At 46.2% G+C, this 24,266-nt stretch overlaps 1 protein-coding gene and 1 long non-coding RNA gene across 7 annotated transcripts in view; one reads left to right on the plus strand and one right to left on the minus strand.

Annotated features, from left to right (window-relative positions):
• The first annotated feature begins 4,195 nt into the window (after positions 1–4,195).
• The window catches only part of CLUAP1 (clusterin associated protein 1), a 64,656-nt gene continuing 44,585 nt past the window's right edge, over positions 4,196–24,266 (plus strand). For 2 of the 6 annotated variants that reach the window (XR_008439606.1, XM_053991887.1), the window contains exons 1-5: positions 4,196–4,598; positions 12,535–12,646; positions 13,852–13,936; positions 17,969–18,148; positions 19,217–19,312. Coding sequence is in view for 5 of the 6 variants with exons in the window: in XM_053991887.1 (XP_053847862.1) it covers positions 4,478–4,598; positions 12,535–12,646; positions 13,852–13,936; positions 17,969–18,148; positions 19,217–19,312 (594 nt within the window). In the remaining variant the exon portion in view is untranslated. Of the gene's footprint in view, positions 4,599–11,927; positions 12,040–12,534; positions 12,647–13,851; positions 13,937–17,968; positions 18,149–19,216; positions 19,313–24,266 lie in introns of those variants that run through there. The other 4 variants (XM_053991884.1, XM_053991885.1, XM_053991886.1 and 1 more) reach the window with 4 other exon arrangements.
• LOC128815296 (uncharacterized) lies at positions 5,247–8,205 on the minus strand. Its single transcript, XR_008439607.1, has 2 exons — positions 8,143–8,205; positions 5,247–5,327 (listed from the first exon to the last, which is right to left on the minus strand). It is a non-coding gene; the product is annotated as an uncharacterized LOC128815296 (long non-coding RNA).

Here is a 24,266-nt window from a genome sequence, read left to right on the forward strand (position 1 = left end):
AACCTGGCTCCTGGGTTTGCTGGCAGTGTGATTTGTTTTCTGGAGGTCAAGTCAAGAGAGATTTCTGGCTGAACATGTCAGCTCTGCTCATAAAGATGCCCAGACATCCTCATCAGGGGTATTTTTCTGATGTGACCACACATTTTCCAACAGCTTAACAACTGATGAAGGCACCCAGCCTGCAGAGAAAATCTATCTCCTGCTCAGGGAGCCTGAGATCCTCATCTCCTAACTGAGGGGGGATCATAATTCCTCAATCCCATAAGAACTGCAGTGCCACAGAGCTGGCATTGAGGTTGTAAAGTCTCCCTCCACCAGGCAGAGGCAGGTGACAAAGCTGAGGCACACAGAGCTGTCACCCTGTTCTTTTGAGAGTTTTAAAGTTCTTCTAAAAGTTCTTTATGCCTTCTGATGCTTACATATTTCTACTAGAACTTTCTCACACAGTTCACGTAAATAATATTTGTTTTATTAGAAGGAGAATATTCTTTTATTAAAGAAGAATATTGTATTCTTCTTTGTAAGTGGAGAGAATTGACAGACTGATGGTTTAACTGGTGTAGCTGGAGAAGTGGCAATTTCACCCTCCAATCCATTGTCACTTTTAAAATTCTATATATAGTGGAGTCAGAAAATAAAATTGCTCTTTCAGTTCTTTTCTTTCCTCTTTTGCATCTAGCGTCCGTGTGTGAGTTATTTCGTCTCATAGTGTGACAGGGAGCTGCTGGGAGTGAGGCTGGATTCATCCAGAAGGAATGGCTCCCCCAGGGCTCAGTTTCACAGTGGAGAGTAGTTTTGCACTAGGTTTTGGAGGTTCCAGGGCAGGGGTTATTTCCAGGTCAGGAGTGGCCCTGCTGTCACTTCTCTCTCCCTGTCACTGTGCCTGGCTGCTCTGCCTGGGGTTCCTGCCAGGAGATGAAGCTGGATTCAGGGATCCCTTTGGCTTTGCTGGGAGCTGGGGTTCCACATGGCTCAGCAGTGCCATCCCCTCCCTGGGCACTGACCCCCACTGCCTGCAGGTCGTGGTTTGCATCATCTGCCAGCCCAGTGATCCCCCACTCTCTCTTGCTCACCATCCCCTGCCCAAAGCCCCTCCAGCGCTTCCCTCCCAACCTTTCCCTGTCACAATCCTATTTTCAGGAGTTTTGACCACAAACCAGCTCCTCTCACCTTTGAACTGAGCAACACTTAATTCTGCTGCTGAGATCACAGGTTTCTGCCAGCACAGGAACACAAAATTCCCAGACTGGCCCAGCCCAAGGTCTGTTTATCCAAGACTCCAACTGGCCCTGAGAGCCCCCCTCAGAAAGGGGGGAAAACCAGGCAAAGGCAGCACCTCCACAGGGAAGGAGTATTTGATATAATCCTGGAAGAGCTCTCATTTCCACCCATTTGTGTCCCTAGTTTTGATGGCAGTGTCCAAATGCTGCGACACTAAATTATTGTGGATATAAAATACTTAACTTTGGGGGAAAATCCTCTGGAATTCTACTCAAGCCTAGACATTTCAATGCAGTGGATGTTGCCCTTGGGGACTGGGTTAGTTGTGGCCTTGGCAGTGCTGGGGAATGGTTGGATCCTGGGGGGCTTTTCCAGCTTTAATGATTCTGTGGCTGCAATGAGTTAAATAAGGAGGTTGTGCCAAGTTTGGAGCCTGGGGAAGAGGAGGCCCAGGAGGGTTCGTTTCACCCTTTTACTGAGCAGGGTTGTGTTTCCTCATGCATGGGCAGCGTTTTTCTGGGTGATCCTTATCAAAAAGGGTAAAATTGGGTGACTGTGACGGTGGCCTTCCAAACCTGTCCTCCTTTGTCCTCGTCCCCCTGGCTGGTTGCTCTCAGTGCCTTTCCCTCCAGGTAGTCCAAAGGCCAAAATGTTGGTGGAAAACACACCAAAGCATCTCATGATCATTATGGGTCTTTTCCAAGTCGGGATATTTGATGAGAAAACAATGATGTTTGAATCCCCTGTGCCTTGTGAGGATGAGCTGCACTTGCAGCTCCCAGGCTCACTGGGAGGGCTGGGCTGGCTTTAAATCAAGCTGTGCTGATGCCATCTGAAATTGGACCCCCGGGAATTAGGCAGACTTTGGGAAATCAGCACTTAGTGCTGGCTTTGAGTGGGTCAAATGGCACTTTGCTTTGGAGGGAGCTAATGGAGGGTGGGTGTGTAATTTTGTTCTCGTTTAATTTTGTATTTCACCAAATATCAATGAAAAGCCAATCTCCTCTCCTGACCTGTCAGATACAGACAGAGATGGATCTGGAAATCTCCTTGCTCGGGGGTGTTTTTTCATCCTAAGTAGCTTCTCCTGCTCATCTGCTGAGCCACCCAAAGGGCAGGTGTTGATTTATTACCCCTGGTGTTTGATCCATGGGCTTCAGCTTATCCTGGGCACCCAGCTCTCCTCTAATGCCAGCTCATTAACAGGGAAAGCTGCTCTGCACTGTAATTACAGGGAACGTGACATTCCTGCATATTTCCCTTCTCCAGACCTTTCCATTTCCCCAGGCTCCTCATCACAAAGAGCACTTCTCTTCCCCCAGCGATTCCCTGGCCATTTTCCCTCCTCCTGGGAGGGGTTCTTTTCCCTTCCACACGTCTGGAGGGATGAGGTTAATGTTAAATAAAGTGGGAAGGAAGGAGTTTGCTCATGAAACTCTTCAAAGGCCAAGAAGTCTGCAAGTTGAGCCAGCCCCCCGCAGCGAACAGAAACCTCAGATCCTGTGGATAAGGCAGCAGCCCAGGCATGAAAACAGAATTTAGGTGAAAATTAATGTCCCAGATGGGAAATAAGGGGGGCTCTGATTGGAAGAGCAAAAATTGGTGCCCAGCTTGGAAGTAAAAGACAAAAGTGGATGGAAAAGCTGAGCATGAAGGGTCTGCACAATTCCATGAACCAGCCAAATTAAAACCTCATCACTTCCTACCCTGCCTGATTTTTTTTTGTTGTTGTTTTTTTTGGGTTTTTTTGTTTTTGGTTTTTTTTTTTTCACCAGCCCTTCTTGGAGCAAACAACCTGGCAGATTCTCTTCCCAGTCTTTCAAGCAATTTGTAAAGCTAAAGCCCTGTCTAACAGGTAGGCTGGAAAACAACCCAGCAGAAATGGGTTGTATTTTCTCCACCACCATGACCACAATAATTTAATTTTTTTTCTGCAGTAGGTGAAAGGTGACTAAGAGTATATTGAAGTGTACAACAACTTCACAGGAGGATTCTCCTGAGATGCAAAAGAAGCCTGAAGACTTTTTACCCATTTTTCCCCCAACAGGGCAAGCACAGCTGAGTGTTTTCTGATTTTTGTGCTTGAAGCATCTGAAGAATGTCTGTTCATTTGATTTTTTTTTTTTAATTTGTAATTTTAAAAACATTAGAGAAATGAGGTTAAAAATCACTTGTGTGCTCCTTGATCATGTTTTCAACAGCCCATTTATGCCCCAGCCCAGACAAAAGCAGGGGGGCTGCAGCCCTTGGTGTTCATGACCCTGGGGAAAGCCAACGCTGTAAAATAACACCCTGACCCTTGGTCAGTGTGGTCCAGGTGAGCCTGATCCCAAGTAACTGCTTCCCCATGGGAATCTCATGACCAGCAACTCCTCACAAAGCCTTATTAACTGTTACCAGAGGGGGGGAAATTATTTAAGTCCACCTGTGAGGTAGGATAATACAAAGATGTGAGGATTTGACTTAAAAATAGGTGATAGATGTGTGCCAAGCTCTGCTAAAAAAGAACCCTCCAAAACCTCTGGGGAAAGAACAATAGAACATGAAGAATAAATATATATATTGCAAAAAAAAAAACCCAAATCCAAAGGAGAAAAAAAAAACACCACAAAAAAAGCCAAAAGGAAAAAAAATAAAAACACCCCTGTTGTAGCATGTAAGTTTATTGAGTTGAACATTCTGTCATTTTATGGTCCCCCGAGTTATTTTAGTTGGTTTTTTCCTGTATTATGCCCACCTACCCAACTGTCCCTCAAAGAATCCCCTCCCAACTTTCCCGGTTCTTCCCTGCCGATCAAGGCAGCCCGGCCCCTTCACCCTGTCCATCAGCCCAAACCCGACCCTTTGTTCTAGAAAGTTCCCTGTCCCTCACCCTCAGGCCCAATCCTCAGCCAGCCCCTCTCTCCTCCCCTGGCCCTGGTTCGTTTTAGTCCCAGAAACCACACCCTGGAAGTTGCCCATTGGTTATATTGTTGTGCCCACCCCCTTTTTTGAGAAATTTAAAAAACCCTTGCAAGGCGTGCTTGGGGCTGTTTTTGCTTGTGCTCTCCTGCAGCATTCTTCTCCTGTTTTCCTTCCCTGGCCTCTCCCAATAAATTTGCTGGACTTTGCACGGCAGAAGAGCCTCCCCTGCCTCCTTTACTCGGTCCTTGTCGCTTCTCCAGGCGTCTCTGCTGCTGGGCAGGTGGCTCAGAGGTTCTGGCTCAGGCAGGACCCCAGCCTGGCCTGTTCCCCACTCTGCTGCTGGCCCCGGGACATGGCAGAGCTAGCCAGGGCTCCGGAGGACAGTGGCACTGAAGCGATACGCGGAATAAATAAACAGACTCCACAACCTCGGGTAGTTATGAAGTGGGTATGTATGTCAGTGCCTGGCACAGGTGAGATATGTCTACAAAAACTTGTCCACGCCCTTCTGGGCACGCCTGGTTTGCTGTGGTGGTCCTGCGGGGGTCTCTTGGGGGGTCTCTGAGACTGAAGATTTTGGTCTTCTTCATTACTGAACTTCTGAACTTTTCCTCTCTGCGCGTGCGCTTTTGGTCCTTCGGTGCTTGTCTGAGTACGTCTGTCAGTCTTGATAGGCTTAGAGACGGAGGAGCTTCTTTATCTGGGTTCTTTGCATCCTCGGTCCCCTCCAGTATTGTTCTTTATGCAAGAGGCTTCAGAAATTTGCATTTTCCTATGCCCTTTGTACCAGGCAGAGGTTTCTTAAGTAAAAGGTTAAAATTCAACACATAACTCTACAAGGTAAAATATAAATGCTTAATTAATTTTGTTAACTTAAGTGAACTCCAAAAATCTCTACTTCAGCACGCCCCTGTGAAAAATGCATATTATATGGCTCTACATAGATAGTTGCTGTATGTATTATGTTATATTGATAAGTTGTGCTGTATTAACATTTTAATAGTATGGTAAGTGTAGTTTTGTAGTTAAAATGAAGCTTTAATAGGTAAAACAGAAACTATGTATGTGGGGTTTTTTAAAGGAATAAGATACTCGCTTTGAGATACTAGTCACAGAATATGTAAATCTTCCAAAGAAGAAGAATCTATGTTTTTTTTATCAGAAGAAGCTAATTTCTTCAGGCCTTGCTCAGACTCGAAGACCTGTGGGGATTAAAAGAAGCAGTTGAAATACAATAGAGTTTCTTGTTTCAAATCGAATGTATGCATAACCATTATGTATATATGAATATGCAACAGTGTATTGTTTTAAAGGTTATTCCTTTGTTCACAAGGCATGCTTGTCGGGGCTTAAGTGCCGGAGAGCATCTGGACATCTCTAATTCTTTGTTTTTATTGTCTTGTAATTGTCCTAACTCCAAATTTTTATTACTCTAATTGTATTACTACTTTTATAACCATTCTATTATTATTAAACTTTGAAAATTTTAAAAACCAAGTGAATTGGGGTTTTTCACACCCCTAACCACAATTTCATCTGCAACATGATGGCTGAAAGGGCCAACAGAGGGAAAGATGAGTAGAGCTAATTGTTTATATGTTGAGAACCTGACAGGGTCTCTACTCAAAGGCTGCAGTCCCAGCTGATGGCTTGCCCATTGCCACCAAAACCTGCACCAAAATTGCCAGCTTTCTTTCCTTTCCAAGAAAATTTCCACTTTTGTACTGATGAACAGGAGGAAAAATCCCAATTCCTCAAGTGTGAGCTGTGGTATGGGGAGATGTTTCCATGGAGGTGAGTTCATGTGCTAGGGAATAAGTAGATAGAGGTGAGTTTTCCTTCAGGTGGGAATTGCTAGAAATGGGAAGTGGGCAGGGAGAAAAGTTTATCCTTTGTGGATGAATGTCTGAGCTCCTGCTGGAGAGGCTGCTCCTCTCTGGGTCCCTGCTCAGTTCAAAGCTACATCCACCCCACCTCCAGCAGCACCTTCACGCTATATAAATATTAATTATATTTACTTAGAGTCTCAGTGTAGTGTTTACCTCAGCTGTGGAATTTATTTTACTGATTTTACAGCTTTGGCTTTCCCCCACATATTTCATCATCAGTAAGTGTAATTCGGAGCAGAGCAGGGGAATGGTTCCTTCCTTCTTTAATCCCCCTGAAGAAGTGGGATTGCTGAGACATTCCTGAACTGGTGAATTATTCAATGTTTGCTGTCTCATGGCTTTCTGGCATAAGAAACCCAGTCTCTAAACACATCTCCTATTTTCTAATTTAACTATTTCATTTCATTATTTATTCTTCCAGGATTTATTGCTCTTTCCTTGTTTTTCATTGCTTTTTCAATCATGTGCATGAGTATTGCTCACTACAGAATCCATGTCTGTGTGTTTTCTAAGCTTGGGCAGTTTGAAGTGAAAATCTCTGAACTGCTCTGCAAAATGTCCTCAGACATGCACAGATCAGCCTGACAGATGATTTTCAGCTCAATCCACCCTGAGACAGAGCTGACCCAGTGAGGAAGAGCTGTGGCTGCTCCAGTCCAGTGCTAATGCAGAGATTTGTGGTCACAGCTGCCGTTCCTTGGTCCGTGGGACATCACCACTGTCAGCACAGGAACCCTCGTGCTGCTCTCCTTGATGCCTCAACATGAAAACTGCTGTGGGTTATGTCTGTAGTGGCAAACTCGGGACTTCAGCACTCTTTACACGAAGCTGCTGCCAGGATTAGTCACCAGCACATGCAGCTGGGAGCTGAGAGGCTGCAAAAGCCCTGTTGGTTGGCCTCAGCTGTCTTCAGGGCAGCTTCTGCAGCCCAGCAATTCTGTGGGTCTGTCTGAGCACCCCAGGGATGCTCCTGCCCCTTCCCTGCTGTGTCCCAGGGGCCTGCAAGAGCCTTTTGGGGCCACCCAGACACCTCCTGGGCTTTTGGGGGTCCCCAGCACAGTACAGACAGGGATCAAAGAAAAGCTTCTTTGGAAGACACAGACAAGACAATATTGCCCATGGTGTGAATTCCAGCTGCCCTCAATACTCTTTAAATCCTGCTGGGACACTCAGGCTTGACTTTACTGCTGGTCTGCAGCCCATGTGCAAAACCATCATTTGGACTGCCCCTGACAGATACGGAAGAGTAAAATAACACAGCAATATACAGAAAACATGAGCTTCATTGAACTAGACTACTTTTCCCGGCTTCAACTAGGGGGTGAGAACATGACTGGGAAGCCTATGCCTAAAAAACCTAAAATTGAACTCTTTGAAAAACTTCAGCTAGAGGTGAAGACTTTAGGGAAACCTATTTTTCCTAATAACAAAGGGGTTCCTAACACCTGTGTGTGGGAATGTCACAATGCCCAGCTCAGCACTGGTCATACATTCCCTGCCACGTCCAGCCAGCCCAGAGATGAGCTGGAGCTGGAGTGTCAGAGGAGAGGCGAGAAATGGAGTCTCCTCCTCTCCTGAGTGCCAGGCTGCCTTGGCCTCTTCCCTCTGGGCTCTGCCTCTGCCGGGAGCTGTGGCGCAGGCAGCGCCTCGTCAGGGCCCGCTTCTCCAGCAGCAGCCGCAGCAGCTCCTGGCAGCAGCCGCGGCCCCGGCAGCACGGCCGGGCACGGCCAGAGGCGCTCCGGCTCCTCTCCTGCAGCGCAGCACAGGGAGCCGTGGAAGGGGCACAGGGCTTCGGGGCTGAGCCCTCCGGCGCTGCCTTTGCCTCTCCTGCACAGAGAGCCTCGGGCCCGGCCGGGCTGCCCCGGGCCGAGGCTGCAGCAAGCAGAGCTCCGGCCGCCCCTGCCGGGGCTCCCTGGGGCTCAGCCGGGCCCGGTTCCTGCCCGGCCGCGGGCTCAGCCCCGCTCTGCCCCCGCGCCTCGGCCCGAGGGCTGCCCCGGAGCCCCAGCGCCCTCGGGCCCGGCCGGCTCCGCTCCCCCGCGGGGCGCTCAGCCCTCGCCCCGCACCCTCCTGGCCCGAGGCCCTGGCGGCTCCCCCGGGCCGGGCCCACCGGCCCCAGCCCCTCCCTCACCTCTCCGCAGCGGCTCCCGAGCCCTTTGCCCGGGAGCCAGCCCAGGCGAAGGCCCTTGCGAAGCAGGACACGGCTGCGCACATCCACGCGGCGCCTCCAGGACCGGCCCGGCGTCCCTCACGGGCGCCACGTCCTGTCCCGCTGTTCCAGGAGCTCGGGAAGCGCATCCCAGGCCCCCGAGTCCCCGGCAGCGGGGCTGGAAGGCTCCAGTGGCTGCACCGAGAGCAGCAGCACCGAGAGCTGCAGCAGCCGGGAGAGCCCCTGGCTGCCCATGGTGCTGCTCAAGGCCAAGCTGCCACCCTCAGCAGGCTCTGCCCGTCCTTCCCAGCCCACTTCTGCCTGGCCTCTGGGCACGGCGACGGGCTGGGGACACTCATCAGCCACCGTGCTGTCCCCAAAGGCCGGGATGTCACAGAATCATGGAATCAGTTGGGGTGGAAGAGCTCTGTGAGATCACTGAGTCCAACCTGGGACCCAGCTCCACCGTGGCAACCAGATCAGCCCTGAATGTCACACTCAGGCTTAGCTGGAACACCTCCTGCCACAGTGAATCTACCACACATGAGTACCCCATTCTAATATCTCATCACCCTTTATGGAAAGAAATTCCTCCTTAAATATGACTAAACCTTTTCTGGCACATTTAAGACTATGTCTTCTTGTCCTGTCCCTTGTTCCCTGGAAGCAGAGCCCGCCACCCACCTGGCTCCATCTCCTATCGCGCAGTTGAGGAGAGTGAGAACCTCCCCTCTGAGCCTCCTCTTCTCCAGGCTGAGTGCCCCACAGACTCCTTCAGCCCCTCCAAACAGGATATGAGCTCCACACCCTTCCCCAGCTCCCTTCCCTTCCCTGCACCTGCTCCAGACCCTCAGTGTCCCCCACATTTGAGGGGCCCACAGCTGCACACAGCACTGGAGCTGTGGCCTCCCCAGTGCCCAGCACAGGGCCACAAGCACTGCCCTGCTCCTGCCAGCCACACCATGGCTGACATAGGCCAGGGGCCATTGGCCTGCTTGCCCACCTGGGCACACCTGGCTCAGGTTCAGCCATGTCCAACAGCAGCCTCAGGTGCCCCAAGGTCCTGAGAACACCTTTGAGAACAAGCCAGAACCCTCCCCATGCCGTTTGGTGCACTCTGGTACAATATGATATATATAATATATAGAGTATATATATATACAGTAATAGAACAAAACATCATTTGTAGTAGTTATCAATAAAATATTTCTAGAGGTGGGATTCTCAGATTTCCTATAGAAATGTACCTGTACAGGTTAATTGACTTTGTTTTCTGAAGAACTTTCAGAGTTCTGGGTCATGGATATGCACAGGATACAAACTGTGAGCTGGAATGTTGGCAGGAGCAAAGCCATGGCCTGCCCTCATGCTTACAGACAAAGGGAAATCCAGGACAGAAATGTAGACCTGACCATAGGGATCTGTGAAGATATATGACAGATATTGTAGTAGGGTTAGGAATTTTGTCTTGTGCTTATGGTTTCTTCGTGACAAAGGGAAACACACTTCTGTATATATAGGCTGCCCTTATTTGACTTTCTAGCAGCTTTTTTTCATCTCCTTCTGAAAAAAAATATTTCCCAGCTTGATTGAACCAAGTAAACTTTGCTCCTTATCCACAGTGGCTGAAGAGGTGCATACAGGACCCCCCAGCAGCAATTCCTGCTGCAAAAGTGTGTCAGGCTTTACATGTTTTGCAGTTCATACACAAACCCACTGTGTGCATTCCAGGGTCCAGATACCCAAACTGCAATAGGAGATTTATCTTCTAGTCTCATTAAGACTTATTTTGTTTGATTTTTGCAACACAAAAGCTAGGCTCTTGCCCTCGGAGAGATCCTCATCGTGCTCGGCACAGGGCATGGAGCGTGAGAACTGTTACTCACTTCCAAAAATTTAGAAAGGCTTATTAAAACCTTACCAAAAATACAAGAGAAGACTGAATAGAGAAAATATTACAGTGCCAGGAGCAAAGCATTTTTTCTACCATGTGCTCACCTACACAATGGAGGTTTCACCTTTTAATCCTTTTGCCCCTCCCAAAGTTCTGTCCATTGACTCCTTCTTGGCTGTCCAGTGGTGGAGTTTACTTCCTTAAATCTTGATTGGAGGTCAGATGTCACCATAGTGACAAACCAACCCTCCCAAATGTCCCAAACCTAGGCTGTCCCCTAGGCTGTACCCACAAGGGGGTAAAACATAACTATAAATCTGTAAAAATTTTCTTAACATACATACATGATATTTGCATTTAATTGTGAGAGTCAATCATTGCATTAGTCATCTATCACACGGAGCGTGGATGGATCCGTGGGATGTGACCACTGGGTCCGTGTGCTCCAGCCAGGTGCAGACTGGGCTCCCCTCACACCTCACACACCGCCGGGGTTCCTCAGAATCCCCCAGGGATGGCTCCCAGCCCTCCCTCCTGAGTCACAAACCCCATTCCGGCTCAGCCCGGGTGTTACAAACAACTCAGACCCCAAGTGGGAATGAGTTATAAAAGTTTTATTGAGAACAAATAAAAATTTCACAAAGCAAATGCGACAGTGTTGGGAACATGGCCGACCACCAGAGGCTCATCCACAAAATGGTGGCTCCGCCTTTCACACCCGCGGTGTTGCATCAGCCAAATACATATTCAAACATTTCCCTTATATATCCCTGGCCCCTCCGAAAGTCTGCCAGTCAACTCTTCTTTGTCGTGCATTGGTGGAGACCTTCGTGCAACTGGACTGGAGGTGAGGTGTTGTCACCCCAAGTCCCCCCAGTGACAAGTTCCCCCATTCCCGGCTGCCTCATGCAAGGGACACCTGCACACGCCCTTCCCACACATCTCTGACAACCCTGACCGCCAGGGTCTGGTGGTAACAACAGAGAGGGCAGCGGAGAGGATTAAAGGGAAAACCAAAAGGGGCCCAAAAACAACCTACAACAGAGTCACACATCAAAAGAACCTCGAGCCTTAACAAAACTTCTTTTAACACACATAATATCCATTCCTCATTTGCGAGCACCAATCGCCACACCACCCATCTATAACACCGGGGGTGTCCCCAGCGCAGGGGACACAGCCACGACACGGAGCTGCCGCCGTTCCGCCCCCGCTGTGGGGGCAGGCTCTCCCCACAGCCCCGCAGCCCACGGCCGAGGCCGGAGCCCGCCGGGGCCGCCGGGGCAGAGGCAGGGCGGGGGCGCAGGGAGTGGCCGGCAGGAGCGGAGCAGGGCTCGTGGGGCTGTGCTGGGCACTGGGGAGGCCACAGCTCCAGTGCTGTGTGCAGCTGTGAGCCCCTCAATTGTGGGGGACATTGAGGGGCTGGAGCGGGTGCAGGGAAGGGAGCTGGGGAAGGGTGTGGAGCACATGTGCTGTGAAGAAGGGCTGAGGGAGCCTGGGGGGCTCATCCTGGAGAAGAGGAGCTGAGGCAGGGATGGGGACACATTCTCACTCTCGGTGCCTCCGTGCCAGGACGGTGCACCCAAGGGGGCTGGCGCTGCTCCCAGGGAACAAGGGACAGGACGAGAAGACACAGGCTTAAGTGCGCCAGGCGAGGTTTAGCTTGGACACTCGGAAGAATTTCTTCCCTGAAAGGGTGATGAGAACGGGCTGCCCGTGCGTGTGGTGGTTTCGCTGTGGCGGGAAGTGTTTAATCAAAGCCTGGACATGGCACTCGGTGCTCTGGTCTGGTTGCCACGGTGGCGATCGGTCGCTGATGTCAGCGCGCTCTTCCCCGCAGTTTATCCCGCCGTTCCGTGATTCGCTGTGCGGCCCGCCGCGCACTTCGCTTCCCGCGGGGTTTGGCCCCGCCGCGCCGCCGTAGCGCGTTGCCTCAGAGCCGCGTTGGCCGCGGGTCCCCGCGATGTCGTTCCGCGACCTCCGCAGTGAGCGCGGCCGGGGCGGCGGGGCCGGGCCGGGCCGGGCGGGACGCGGCACCCCCGGCCGGGCCTCCCGGCGGGCCCCGCTGCTCCGCTCGGCCGCATACGGAGCTGCCGGCGGGCGGTGCCGCAGGGGATGCAGGGCTGAGCCCGCCGGTCCCTGCCGGGGAGGGGTCCCCGCTGCCGGGGGGTGGCACAGCCCTGCACGGGCAGGGTTCCCCCCGCCCGTAGGGAACACAGCTGAACGCTGTGTCTGCAGGGAGAGGCTGTCTCTGCGTCGTTTCAGCTCAGTGAATCTCGTTAAAAACGCCTGTTTTCTGTTGAAATGATACGATTTATGTTAATTATTGAGGTTTATTTTTTTTTTAACAGTGCTTTACCATGAGCTATACCATGGGTATAGCTTATGGTAACTAAGCAGCACTCTGTGGGAGATGGCAATCTTGGCAAAGCCCTTATTTGATATAAAAGAAGAAATCCCTGCTCTTCCTCATTTTTCAGATTTTACTGAGATGATGAGGGCGCTGGGGTATCCTCGACTCATATCCATGGAGAATTTCCACACCCCAAACTTCATGCTTGTGTCAGAAGTGCTGCTGTGGCTGGTGAAAAGGTTGGTGATGAGCCCAACAAATTTCAGGCTGATGGCTGCGATGTGGGGAGCGTGCTTGGGAGCTGATGGTGTGCTGTGAAATTAGGGAACTCGGTGATATTTAATGATTCTTTGAGCTCTGCTCTTCTAAATACCAGACAGAAAAGTGGTAGTTTGCAGATTTTTAGCTTAATGACACAGCCTGGTGTAGCAAACCTAGTGACTGGCAGAGGTTGCACCCTGATTGTGGGCACACTCATCCAAAAGTAGCCTTATCTCTCTCACATACTCTCCAAATTCCACAGCCATGCTGTCCATTTATCTGACCTTTTATCCAGACAGGGTGATCTGTTGTGGGAACTTCACCAAAACCCAGCCAAGTTCTTGCCTTGTTGCTACAGCCTGGTATTGTCCTGCATCCACAATGTGTTTAAAAGTAATAAAATGGTTTGGTTCTAATCTACTACTGTCCAGTTGCAGTTTTACACCCATTGAACCCGCTGACAGACTTTGGTGAAATATTTCTGGATCTTGAAGTGTTATTTGAATTATACATTATCTTCTCTCTCCTGCTTAAGTATAAAATTAAGAGGTTCTTTATAAGGTAGAACATTATAATTGAAACCAACATTGACCAGTTTTCCTGATTGCTGTTTTTTGACCTGGATTAATAATTATTAATTAATAATCCATTAGGTTTAATTACCAAGTCGTTAGAAATTTGCTGAATACTCTTGCAGTTGTAATGAAATAGGGATATACTCACAACCATTCAAAATTACTTGGATTAAGTTAGCTAAATAGTCTTTAAAATGCTGCTGTTACACTGAGGGTCTGAATCACGGAATTTCCTTTTATTCTTCCCTGGTTCCTTCAGACTGGACACTTCTAGAAGTTTCTGCATCTCACTGATGTTTTTTTTAAGCATTTCATAGATTTCAGTTTGTTTCTCCATAAGTTTCCTTTACTTGTGAAAGGAGAATGTTTGAAATGATGGCTGGCTATGAACTTGTGCAGTGTGTCAGGTCTTACAGCTCCTGCAGTTTGTACCAACCCCTGTGTGCATTCCAGGCTCTGCATGCCCCGGTCTGCAGTAGGAATTTATTTACACATTTATTCTCCATCTCGTCTGTGCTTAGTTTGTGTTTGATTTTTGCCTCACAGATGAAGCAGGCTCTTTAATGTGGCCAGAACCTGGTTCTGATCTCCAGCTGTTGTTTGCACAGGTATGATCCTCAGAGTGACATTCCCGGGGATGTGGAGACAGAGCAGGACCGGGTTTTCTTCATTAAGGCCGTGGCTCAGTTCATGGTGAGTCTGCCCAGGAGCTGTGCTTGGGCTGAAATCCTGAAAACCTGAAATCCTGGTTCCATGGCAGCTTTAGAGCTTTCACTCTTAACCCCACAGAGCTTCCCTGCAAGGGGTGGCTGAGTTTGTGTTGCATTCTGGTGCTGCTTGATCCCTGCAAGTGTCCAAGGCCAGGCTGGACAGGACTTGGAGCAACCTGGGATAGTGGCAGCTGTCCCTGCCCATGGCAGAGCTGGAACTGGATGGGTTTTAAGGTCCCTTCCAACCCAAACCATTCCATGATTCTGTGATCCTGTGTCTTGTGCTGCTGGAAATTTGAAGAGGCCAGGGCATGCTGTTACTGACATTCTGTACTTCTCTCTGCAGAACTGGGATCTAAATATGATATTGGGATCTAAATATAATATTGGGATTTAAATTGGGATTTAAAGCAATATTCATCCTTATCTCCTAATATATGAAAGGTGACAGTGGAAGACACAGCTGTAGATGGGGAATGTTTTTAAACCATTTAAATTGTTTTAGAAGAGATCCCGCCTTGGTTATTGCTAACTTTGGATGCCCGATTTTTTTTCTGTGCTTGAATTATCATAATTTCTGGTGTTTTCATGATGATATAGAATCATATATTGGTTGTATGAGATTTCCCATATATCAAGGCATGTGGTTTTTTCTCAGATCAATTTTTTAATGCATGAGCATATTTGGATTGGGTCATCAAATTTTTTAGTCTTTTGGAGTAAAATAACATTGTCCTTCATAAAATTCATGTTACTTGGAAGCAGTGTGAGCCTTTGATGTTATCACACACTTAGATTAACACTCTTCATTATGTGAGAAGAACTTTCTGGGGCTGCAGGGGGATCTGGAAGCAATGGAAGTTTTTATCCTAATACCAAAGAGGAATTGCAATACTTTTTAAAAAATCTTAAAATGTATTAAAATGTAATTTTAACAATATTTCCCTTGCAATTTGTGAATAGTATGCACTGTAAATTCTCTTAATTCTTAATTTTGCCATGTTCAGAGCAGGGTACATTCCTGTACATATCAGAATGTACTTTTGAGCCTTGGAGCATCATGAGATGGAGTGAACAGGTCTGTTCTGTTTGGAAGGGTTTCCCCCTCCAAGCACAAGTCTGGAAGCAGAATTAATGTCATGTTTTTCAATAGCTGATTTCATGTCAGAAATCCCAAGGGTTTTTGAGAATTACATAATATGATTCAGAAAATGAAATTAATGGAAATTACATTAGTCATCCTGTACTTAGTTAATAATACAAGTTAATGTGGGGATTATTGTAGGTTTTCAGCATTTTCAGGATGAGAGAAGCTTGTAGACATTTCCTTAATAATTCACTGTCCATGCAATCCACAATTATCTTCCCCAGGAGTTAATGGTTTTATGCATCCGTGGGCAGATGGGAGATGTGATGGAGACAGAATTGTCTCAGAAGAGAATGTCAGGACAGATCCATCACCAGGGAATGTAGCTGGAGCTTTGCTCTGCTTTACTGAACAAGGAGTGAGGAGGTGTTAATTTTCCACACAAACTAGCTACTGCTCTGCGTTCCTGGCAGTTTGAGAACTTAGCAAAAGTCTCCTTCCCAGACCCAAAAGTTCTGAAGTGTCTGCAAGGTTGCCTTAGGTGGGTTTTTAATCAATTTCCCCCCGAGAGCTGCCTTGATCAGTGGGACTCAGTACCTGGCTCCTGTTTAAGCCCACTTGGATCCAAATTTGAGGTAGAGTGCAACAAAAAGCCTCCAGTGAGATAATCTCAAATTCATTCATGAAAACAAACTCAGCAACCCAAGGGCACAAAACCTTTTGCAAGAGTCAGACATCACAGAAAATGTGGCTTCATGGTATTAATACAGCAGATTGTGAAGTTAAGCAAATTTTCTGCCTGTTGCTGCCATTCTTGCTGTATATTTATATTTTTTGTTGCATTATAACCATCTGATCTTCAGAATAAATAGCCATGGTTTTTAGTGGTTGTGTAGAACTAAAAATGTTACAGAATAAAACAACAAATCAAATAGGTGTTTCAAAGATGAAGTGATGGAGGTGACTTTCCAAACATGAAGTTATCTTCTTTGCTCCACGGTGCCATTGTGCCAGTCTGAAAAAGATATATGCTTGTCTGTGTATTTTTTCTCTTTTTAAGTAGCCTTTGAATGAAAAACCTTTTTTTTCCTCTTACTAGACATTGATTTTACTCTCTTGAGGGTGAATGAAGCTGAAATTGGAACTGCTGTTTCTAACAACATCCTTTATAATTTAGTGCATCAGTCCCCTTTGGATAGGGGATGTTTAATAGAGTCTGTCAATTTAATGACCACTTCTCCTATAATGGAATACTTGCTGTTTCTGCAATTAATTTTTTAGATTGCTTCTACTGCAAGGGAAGGGAGGTGAACATACCTGGCTTTTCACTTTTGTGTCTTGGCTCATTTGAGGTCATTCTGAGACCAACAATTCAAAAGCAATTAGGAATTTTTTGTGCTGTGAGTCTCGTATTCCCCTGGCTCAGGTGCACAACATCAGGAGCCTGTTCTGGGAGTTTGGGCTTCAATTTTCAGGAATCACAGAAGATCCTGAGTTGGGACCTTGAGCTCTGGCAGCCTTGGGGCTGTGCCCATTTCCTGGGGAGCCTGTTCAGTGCCCCACCACCCTCTGGGGGAAGGAGCTTTTCCTGAGATCCAGCCTGACCCTCTCCTAACACAACTCCAGCCATTCCCTGGGTCCTGTCTCTGCAAACAGATATAAAGAGTCATTTTCCTCTCCTGGGTTGAGATTTTGGGATGAGAGAAACAAGAGGAAAATATTTAGTGGGAATTAAGATCTGATTTTAAAGTCACAAAGTCTTGACAAAATACACCTGAATAAGCATGGGCCAACATCCATTTGTTTTGTTTCTTTGGAAAAGCTGGAGCCAAATCAATGGTTTGTAGTGTGGTGCTTTCTCTCTTTAGTTTCACAGGATTTTTTCCTTCAGTCCATTATTCAATGAAGCTCAATGCAGAGCTTATAATTTTATTGTACCAAATATTGTAATGTCTGAGTCTCTTCCCCCAGCTTGAAGATCCTGCTCTGTCAGAGCCTGAGGGAATGTAAATTCCTTCCAGGAGCACTGTAAAACCAAAGCTGTGTAATACCACCAGTGGCTCATGGATAGGCTCTATCTGCTACAGCATTCCCAAAGGAGAAACATTTCAGCAGAAGTTTCATCTTAAAAATATAATGAAAAGAAGATGTTAAGTCACTTTTGGGCTTCATGTGTCATTTTTAAGCTTAGTTTTTGGACCCATAGATGGTGATCAATTTTTTTTTTTTTTGTATTTAGTTCTGCCACCACAGACTCCCTCAAAGTTTAATCTGGAATTTGTGGTTGGCTCCTTGTGGCTATTAATTTATAATATAAACTTAACAGGAATTTCAGGAACAACATTTGTGTCCTTTCTGTGACAGATAGTAATTTTCCCCCTTTATTATTTTGAAGCACAAAAAGATAGTATTAGAATTTTTAGTATTTTTTCCTTATTGGTCTGTCTGTACCTTTCAGAGATGGAAGGAGAGGGAATAAAATCACTAATATCATAGCAGGGAAAAAATTGAGAGAAACAATAAAACATTTGGAAGGTGCTGCTGGAAGAGAAGGCAGTTAAATTAGGATAACTGATCTCATTCTTGCAACTCATTAAGGGTGAAATTTACCTCTCTGCAGCATCATCACAAGACCTGGGCAGCACTTACTTTCCACTTAAACTTAATTTGAATTTAAATGCTGCACAGGGTTTTTGCTGATCTTTATTCAGGGAAGAAATGATGATGGTTTGAGGGGTTTTCTGCAAATGTTCTGACAAGCTTTCAGAAAAAATTCTTCTAGAAATACCAGTATTACAATGAGGCAAACTGGGTGTCCAAACAGTTATTCTGTACAGCAGAGCCTGGTGCCCCCAAAAAGAGCTTTGAGTGCAAATAACTGAGGATTTTGTTCTTTGTGTCTGCTGAATTGTTGCTTTCTTGCCCAAGGCCACCAAGGCTCACATCAAGCTGAACACCAAGAAGCTGTACCAGGCCGATGGACACGCCGTGAAGGAGCTGCTCAAGGTCACCTCGGTGCTCTATGGGGCCATGAACACGCAGGGAGGGGAGCGTGCAGACCTCCCCGAGGAGGACAGCACCAAGTTCAAGTTTGATCTGGGCTCAAAAGTAAGCAAAACTGCCACTCTTTGTGTTCACTTGGGAAAACTCATCTGTTTTCTAGCTGGCATTTCAGTGGAGACTGTTCTGGTGAGGCAGTAGGCAGGGTTTTAAGTCAGACTTTCAGTAGGTGGGGTTATGTGACTCTGTGATATGTTTTAATCTCTGAATTCTCAATCAGAAACATAATACAAGGCAACAGTGGCACAAATCTCGTTCTCTTTTTATTAAAATCCTGTTGTCACCATATAAATATTGGAGTAGGCTGGAATAAAGATAATTTTCTACTTACTAAACTTTTGCAACAGGAGGAGTTTGCAAAATACTGACTGAAAGTTGGTTTTCAGCCCATTTGCATTGAAAGAAGGGGAAATCTTCCTGTGATAAAAACCATCTCTTGATATTTTAAAAGCACCTTCTCTAAATATTAAAAAAAAAAAAAAAACAAAACAAACAACCCAGCACTTTGCTAAATAAGTGGAATTTCTGTTACTACTTCTGTGGAAGATGTCCCTGCCCATGGCAGGAGTGGGACTGGATGGGCTTTAGGGTCCCTTCCCATACAAACCATTGTATGATTCTCTGTTCCTGTGATTATTGAGAAAATGGCAGACCCAGAAGCGATTCTCCTCTGTGTAAGTCAGATGTGTCTCTCTGAAAAAATAACAAAAAAACATTTGGTAGGTGCTCAGAAGTTCATTACTTCCATTGCAGGCTAGCCCCATTCCTCTTGGTATATGAAGTTTTTAGTTCTCCTTATGAGAAGGTGATGTTTCCCTTTGTCCTGGACACCACATGAACCAGCAACTGGCTGAGCCATGGTTCTGAGGAGATTTGTGGGGTTTTTTCCCTTGGCCTAAAATATTTGGGGTTTCACTCAGAAACCTGTACCTGACAGAGCCTCACCTGGACTGTTTCAAAGCCAAGAGAGACTCTGTCCACTCTGGTTCTGGTGCACAACCTCTGGCAGAGTTGACACCTCCAGTGCAATTTTGACATCAGAATGAGAAATACTATGGATATTCTTTGTGAGGCTGGGGATTCTCCTGCTGTTCACTGCTGTTGCTGTGTTCCCAGATTGCTGACTTGAAGGCAGCTAGACAGCTTGCTTCTGAAATCACCTCCAAAGGAGCAGTCCTGTATGACTTACTTGGCAAAGAGGTGGAACTGAGGGTAAGTACACACTGGAGAGCAGGGAAAGACTTGTGTTCACTGCGTGCCTCAAAGGAAAAAGGGAAAAAAGTCTCAGTCCTTATTAATGTCTGCATCTGACATAAAGATTCCATGAGTTTGAAGGAGTGGGCATGACATTTTGCATTTCCTTCCTACTCCTGTTCATGGCTGGACTGCAGGCAGCTTGAGAGAACAGCTTGGCATTTTCTCTTCAGCAGAAAACTGAAATACTCTCTGTTTGGAAATACATGTGCAGGCTGTAGTGCTGGGGATGGATATTCTAACAGATAAATGGTGAGTGCTGTTAGTTCTCCAAGGGCAAGGCTCATTATTTCTGTGGCAGGACTGGAGGCATCACGATCTGCAGGGTTCATGTTCTTCAGCTTAGCTGGAGAAGGAAAATCAAAAGCTGTTGTGTGAAGTCAGTGCACACTGCCAGGAAGTCTTGCCATTATTCAGTGCCTTTATCTGCAATGCTGGATGTTCTTCATTTTCTGAAAAGGGACTTGAAAGGAGGGAGACCCTGCATGGTGTTGGAAATGTTCAGATGTCTGAGCTGTAGGGAGTGTACCCTTAAGAGCTGTAAACTCTGAGCCTCCACAATTAATGCACTCAGATCCTTGTTTGATGGAGTACAGGTGTTTCAAAGGGTGGCTGATACCCTAGGAAGTTCCTCCATGGAACACTGCCTTTCCTGCTGGATCCATACATCACTGTGGTGTGCAGGGTGTTAATATTTCAAAAGAGAGGGAGAAGTGATAATCCAGTTTAACTCAACATGCACCAGTATCACAGAACTGTTAATCAGCTACTTCTCCTCTTGCACTCTGCCTAATTTCTTGGCTTTGAAGGAGTTTTCACACAGCTGCTGTGTGATGTGTTAATTAGTGGAGCATTGGACCCTTTTGCTCTGAGTACAACATCCCTGTAACTCTGCTAAAAGTCAAATATAGATCAGTTCAGGCATTTCTAAAAGTACTCAAGCATTGGTTTGAATTGGGTGTTGTTTAGTCACTTGAAATCAAGGCTTTGAGGACACTGAGTTTAGAACTGGGCCCTGGAATAGGGCCAGGCACAAGTGGAATGTGCTGAAAGCAAGAGCTGAAAGATGAAGAGATGAGAAAGTGCTTCAGTGCAGCCACTTCTCAGTAGGGCCATTAAGAACTCTGGAGTGGGAGCCTGCTTAGAGGTGCCATTTCTGAAAGGACTGGATTTCTTAGAGAGAGCAGTGAGCACGTGTTCCTTGTGGCTGAGCACACGAGGTGGGGCCAGCTAATCCTGTCCAGGTGCACAGGTTGTGTTTTGCAAAAAGGTTTGGCAGATGGAACTTGGTGTCTTTAGGAAATGCTGTCCTGGGAAAGGTGACCTTCTGTGCCATCAGCTCTGAGTGCATTGCCTAAAGGCAGCAGGTGACAGTGACAGCACAGGGAGAGCCTCCAGGGAGCTGCAGAAGATGCTTTTGGGCTCTGTTCCTTATGATTTGGGGCTGGTTCCAAGGTTTTTCAGTGATTTGTTAAACTTGAAGGACCCACTTTTGGCTGGTGTGTTAAATGTCAAGTTTGGTACATTCAACAAACTCGAGACTTGAGCGTGTAGCAAAGCAAACAGGTTTCAGGCTAGAAGTCAGGAGGTTGCAGGAACCAGTTTGGCAATGGAATTTGTAATTTTTAATTATCAGCCCCCAACTTCACCTGAAGTATGAAATTTGCCCGTCCCAGGAGAGGCTTAGAGCCAAACGCTGCTGGGTTTTTCCATCACTGTTGGGTCTGGGCTTCTTGTCAGTGCTGAGGGCAGTCAGGAATTGCCCTTCCCCATCTGCCACATCCTCCCTGGATCCTTCACAGGGAGGTGCTCAGGAGACCTCAGCAATGGCATCCTCTGCCTGCCCTTCCCACCCCATTCCAGGTGGGGAAGAATTGGAGTTCATTCTGGCTTTGGGTGGAGAGTAGAGCTTTGCTGGTAGACACCAAATTAGTTGCCATTAAACCAAGATTACTTTTACTGCTTTTTAATGTGCAGATTATTGATTTCTAATGGTTATTTTCTTCTGGCAGTGCCTGGCTAATTAATGTTCCCACTGAGTGGCACTGCCAGAGGGTTTGTGCTGTTGAAGGGCAGGGGAGCAGTGTGGTTTAGTTTTTTATTCCATTTTATCTCCTGAAACCTGTTGCATGTGCCAAAATCTATCAACAGCTGTCATAGTGTTTAAAGGAATTTGAAAACATGGGACTTTTATGTTCCCTGAACCTATTTTCTCTTTTTTTTCCAATCCATTTATTTATAAATATTTAAATAAAAGCTCTTCCTACCTCAGCTTCAACAGGCTGATTATAAATCTTATTTCTATCCTAAAGTGAAGATGGTTTCATTTTCCAGGAACTATAAAGGAAATGCCAGCATTTGGCACTAATAGGTTGACTCGATCTGTTTTCATAGTCCGAGCAGCTTTTGGGGAAGGATCACTGGGGAAAAGTGAAGTAAAACTCATTATTTCTTTTGGAGATGTCGACTCTAATTTGCTCCACAACCTTTACCTTCTTTGTTGGAGTCTTTTTGTACATAATTTGTATAGAAACTGTGTAGAAAAAAACTTCATACATTAGATAACTTTCATTGCTTCAAGTAATGAAACACTTTTTAAAATAAATTATTTTCTGAATGAAAACAAATTTCAGTTAGAGCAGAATTTAGGGGAATGGTTCTGATAGATTTATTGGAGGTAGAGAGTGCTGTAAATTTATTTACATATATTTGGGGAAGAGTTGAGGTCTGATTTCTTGGAATTGTGGTTCTGTGCCTTTCTGAAGCCTCTGCAAATACCTTATTCCCTGACTGAATATACAGTTCTTCTGTATATTTAAACTACTTCCCAAGTTAGTCTGTAATGCTAAAAAAGAATCTTTCATTAACAATAGAGGAAGAAGTAAAACCTACAGGGTTTGCTGAATTCAGACTATGGTATTGTTATGTGGGAGAAAAAATCCCAAACAAGCCCCAAAGCTGGATTGTCAGATGAAAATCCCAGATATAATTACTGTGTTCTGTGGAAGCTGTGTAGTTTCTAGCCCAGCTGTGGATGAGCACAGTGTCCTGTGTCCTGTGGCAGTGCTGGAGACACAGAATTTTTATTTAAAAACACATTTAAGCATTATATTTGGAAGGTAATTTGCAGCTTCCAGTCTTGCTGGTCAAATCCTGGAGCACAAGAATTGCAGCTGGGATTTGTAGAGTTTAGTGGAGCTGATGAATGAGCTTAGTACCACACAGTGAGATCCCTAAATGAAAAGCCAATTCCATGCAAATTCCGTGCATGGAGAAATACATCTTCATCTTTATTGTTTCCTTTCCTGCCAGGGGCACTTTCTCTGCATTTCATTGCTATGTGACTTTAATTTTCAGAATATTTACAATTACCTTGGAAGAGTAAGCAGGCATGTTGAGTTTTTTGCATGGGGAAGGTGGGGTTGATTTGGATTTGAGATGAGGATGAGAGATTTTGTTTGGATTTCTTTCTCTGTCTTCCTACACGGTACTAAATGAATGGAGAAAAGGAGTTGTTGAAAATACCAGTCTGTGATTAAGGCTGTCAAACCTCAAATCAAGAAAAGTAACAAGGGAATTAATGTCAGCACTCAGGCAAAATGCAGCACTGCTTCCCTATGCACTCCCTTTTCTGGGATCTGAACAGCTGCCATTCTGTACATGGAAAAATATGTTGGAAAAGCCAGTGGTGTTCTGTATCCTAAAAACATGGCAAGGTGGGGGAAATGGCCACATTGACCTTTGGGGGAAGGGAGGGGTGATGAGCTGGTCCAAATCATTCTTCAGCTCAAAATAAAGCAGTAATGAGACTTTCAAGGGCAGTTGTCCCCAGTTGAGGAAGGGTTCTCTTGAATTATCCTACAGTGGAAATCCAAAAGAAAAAATTCCTGGCTGTTTATAACTCCTGAGTGCCTCCCACTCTGCTTCTGCCAGAGGTCCTGGGCCACACTAGCAGGAGCCTGTCAGGAAGCTGCCCTGCTCAGACTTGCTGAATTATTGGACATGGGAAGAAAATGGAGCAAAAAGAAATTCCAAAAGAAAACTGCCTCTGTGCTGCTGGCAGGCAGAAAGATTTCTGACCTTCTCAGGCTTGTTTTCATTTTATTTACCTCTTAATTAGCTAGAAGCCCTGTAAGACTGAAGAAAAATTAAAATAATATTTTCTTTCAAGGCTTTTATCTTGTGCTGAAGATGGACAATGCAGTGGGTTTGTGTTCTAATGCTCCCCTTGGCACTTACCCCATCTGTGCCCTTGAACAAAGTGTTTATTCCCTGTATCCACTCCTGTAAATAAAGGAATTGCTGAATTTGGTAGATTAAAGCTTTTAACAGCCACATGAAGTGTTTGCACTCTGTGGAGGATAAATTCTGGGCACTGCTCCCTGTTATTGTTATGGATGCCCACAGCACCAGCTTGTTCCCAAACTGATGGGAGGCACTGAGAATCTCATTACCAGCTCAGCTGGGAAAGGCTGGAATTAAACTCTTCAGAGAGCCAAAGGCATTTAGACCCAGCTGTGGAACTGAGGCAGTGTTAGCTCAGCACCAAGCCTTGCCACTAAAGACATTTCACTTGGATCTCTTTATTCCCAGCTTTTGGATTAAAGACCCTTCCTCCCTTCCTTCCCCCTCCCACCACAGCTGCTGGGGGGAGAGGGAGATGTGATTTCAGAGATGGCTGCATCACTCCCTGCTCTTTGGAACTTAACTGCAAAAAATCTTTTTATTGGGAATGTTGGAAGCATTTTTCTGCCTGCCAAATGTTCCTTCTGTTCTCACTGCCCGAGGGAGGCTGACAAATTAATTTCTCTCATTTCCTGGGCTTTGGTTACAGAACTGCCACACACAGAACTTGTAGTGGAAATTTGTAACTTGAAATTGCCACAGCTCAGGAGAATTACTTGGTTTGCTT

The sequence above is a fragment of the Vidua macroura genome, chromosome 16 (genome assembly GCF_024509145.1).
Source record: "Vidua macroura isolate BioBank_ID:100142 chromosome 16, ASM2450914v1, whole genome shotgun sequence".
Lineage (NCBI taxonomy): Eukaryota > Metazoa > Chordata > Aves > Passeriformes > Viduidae > Vidua > Vidua macroura.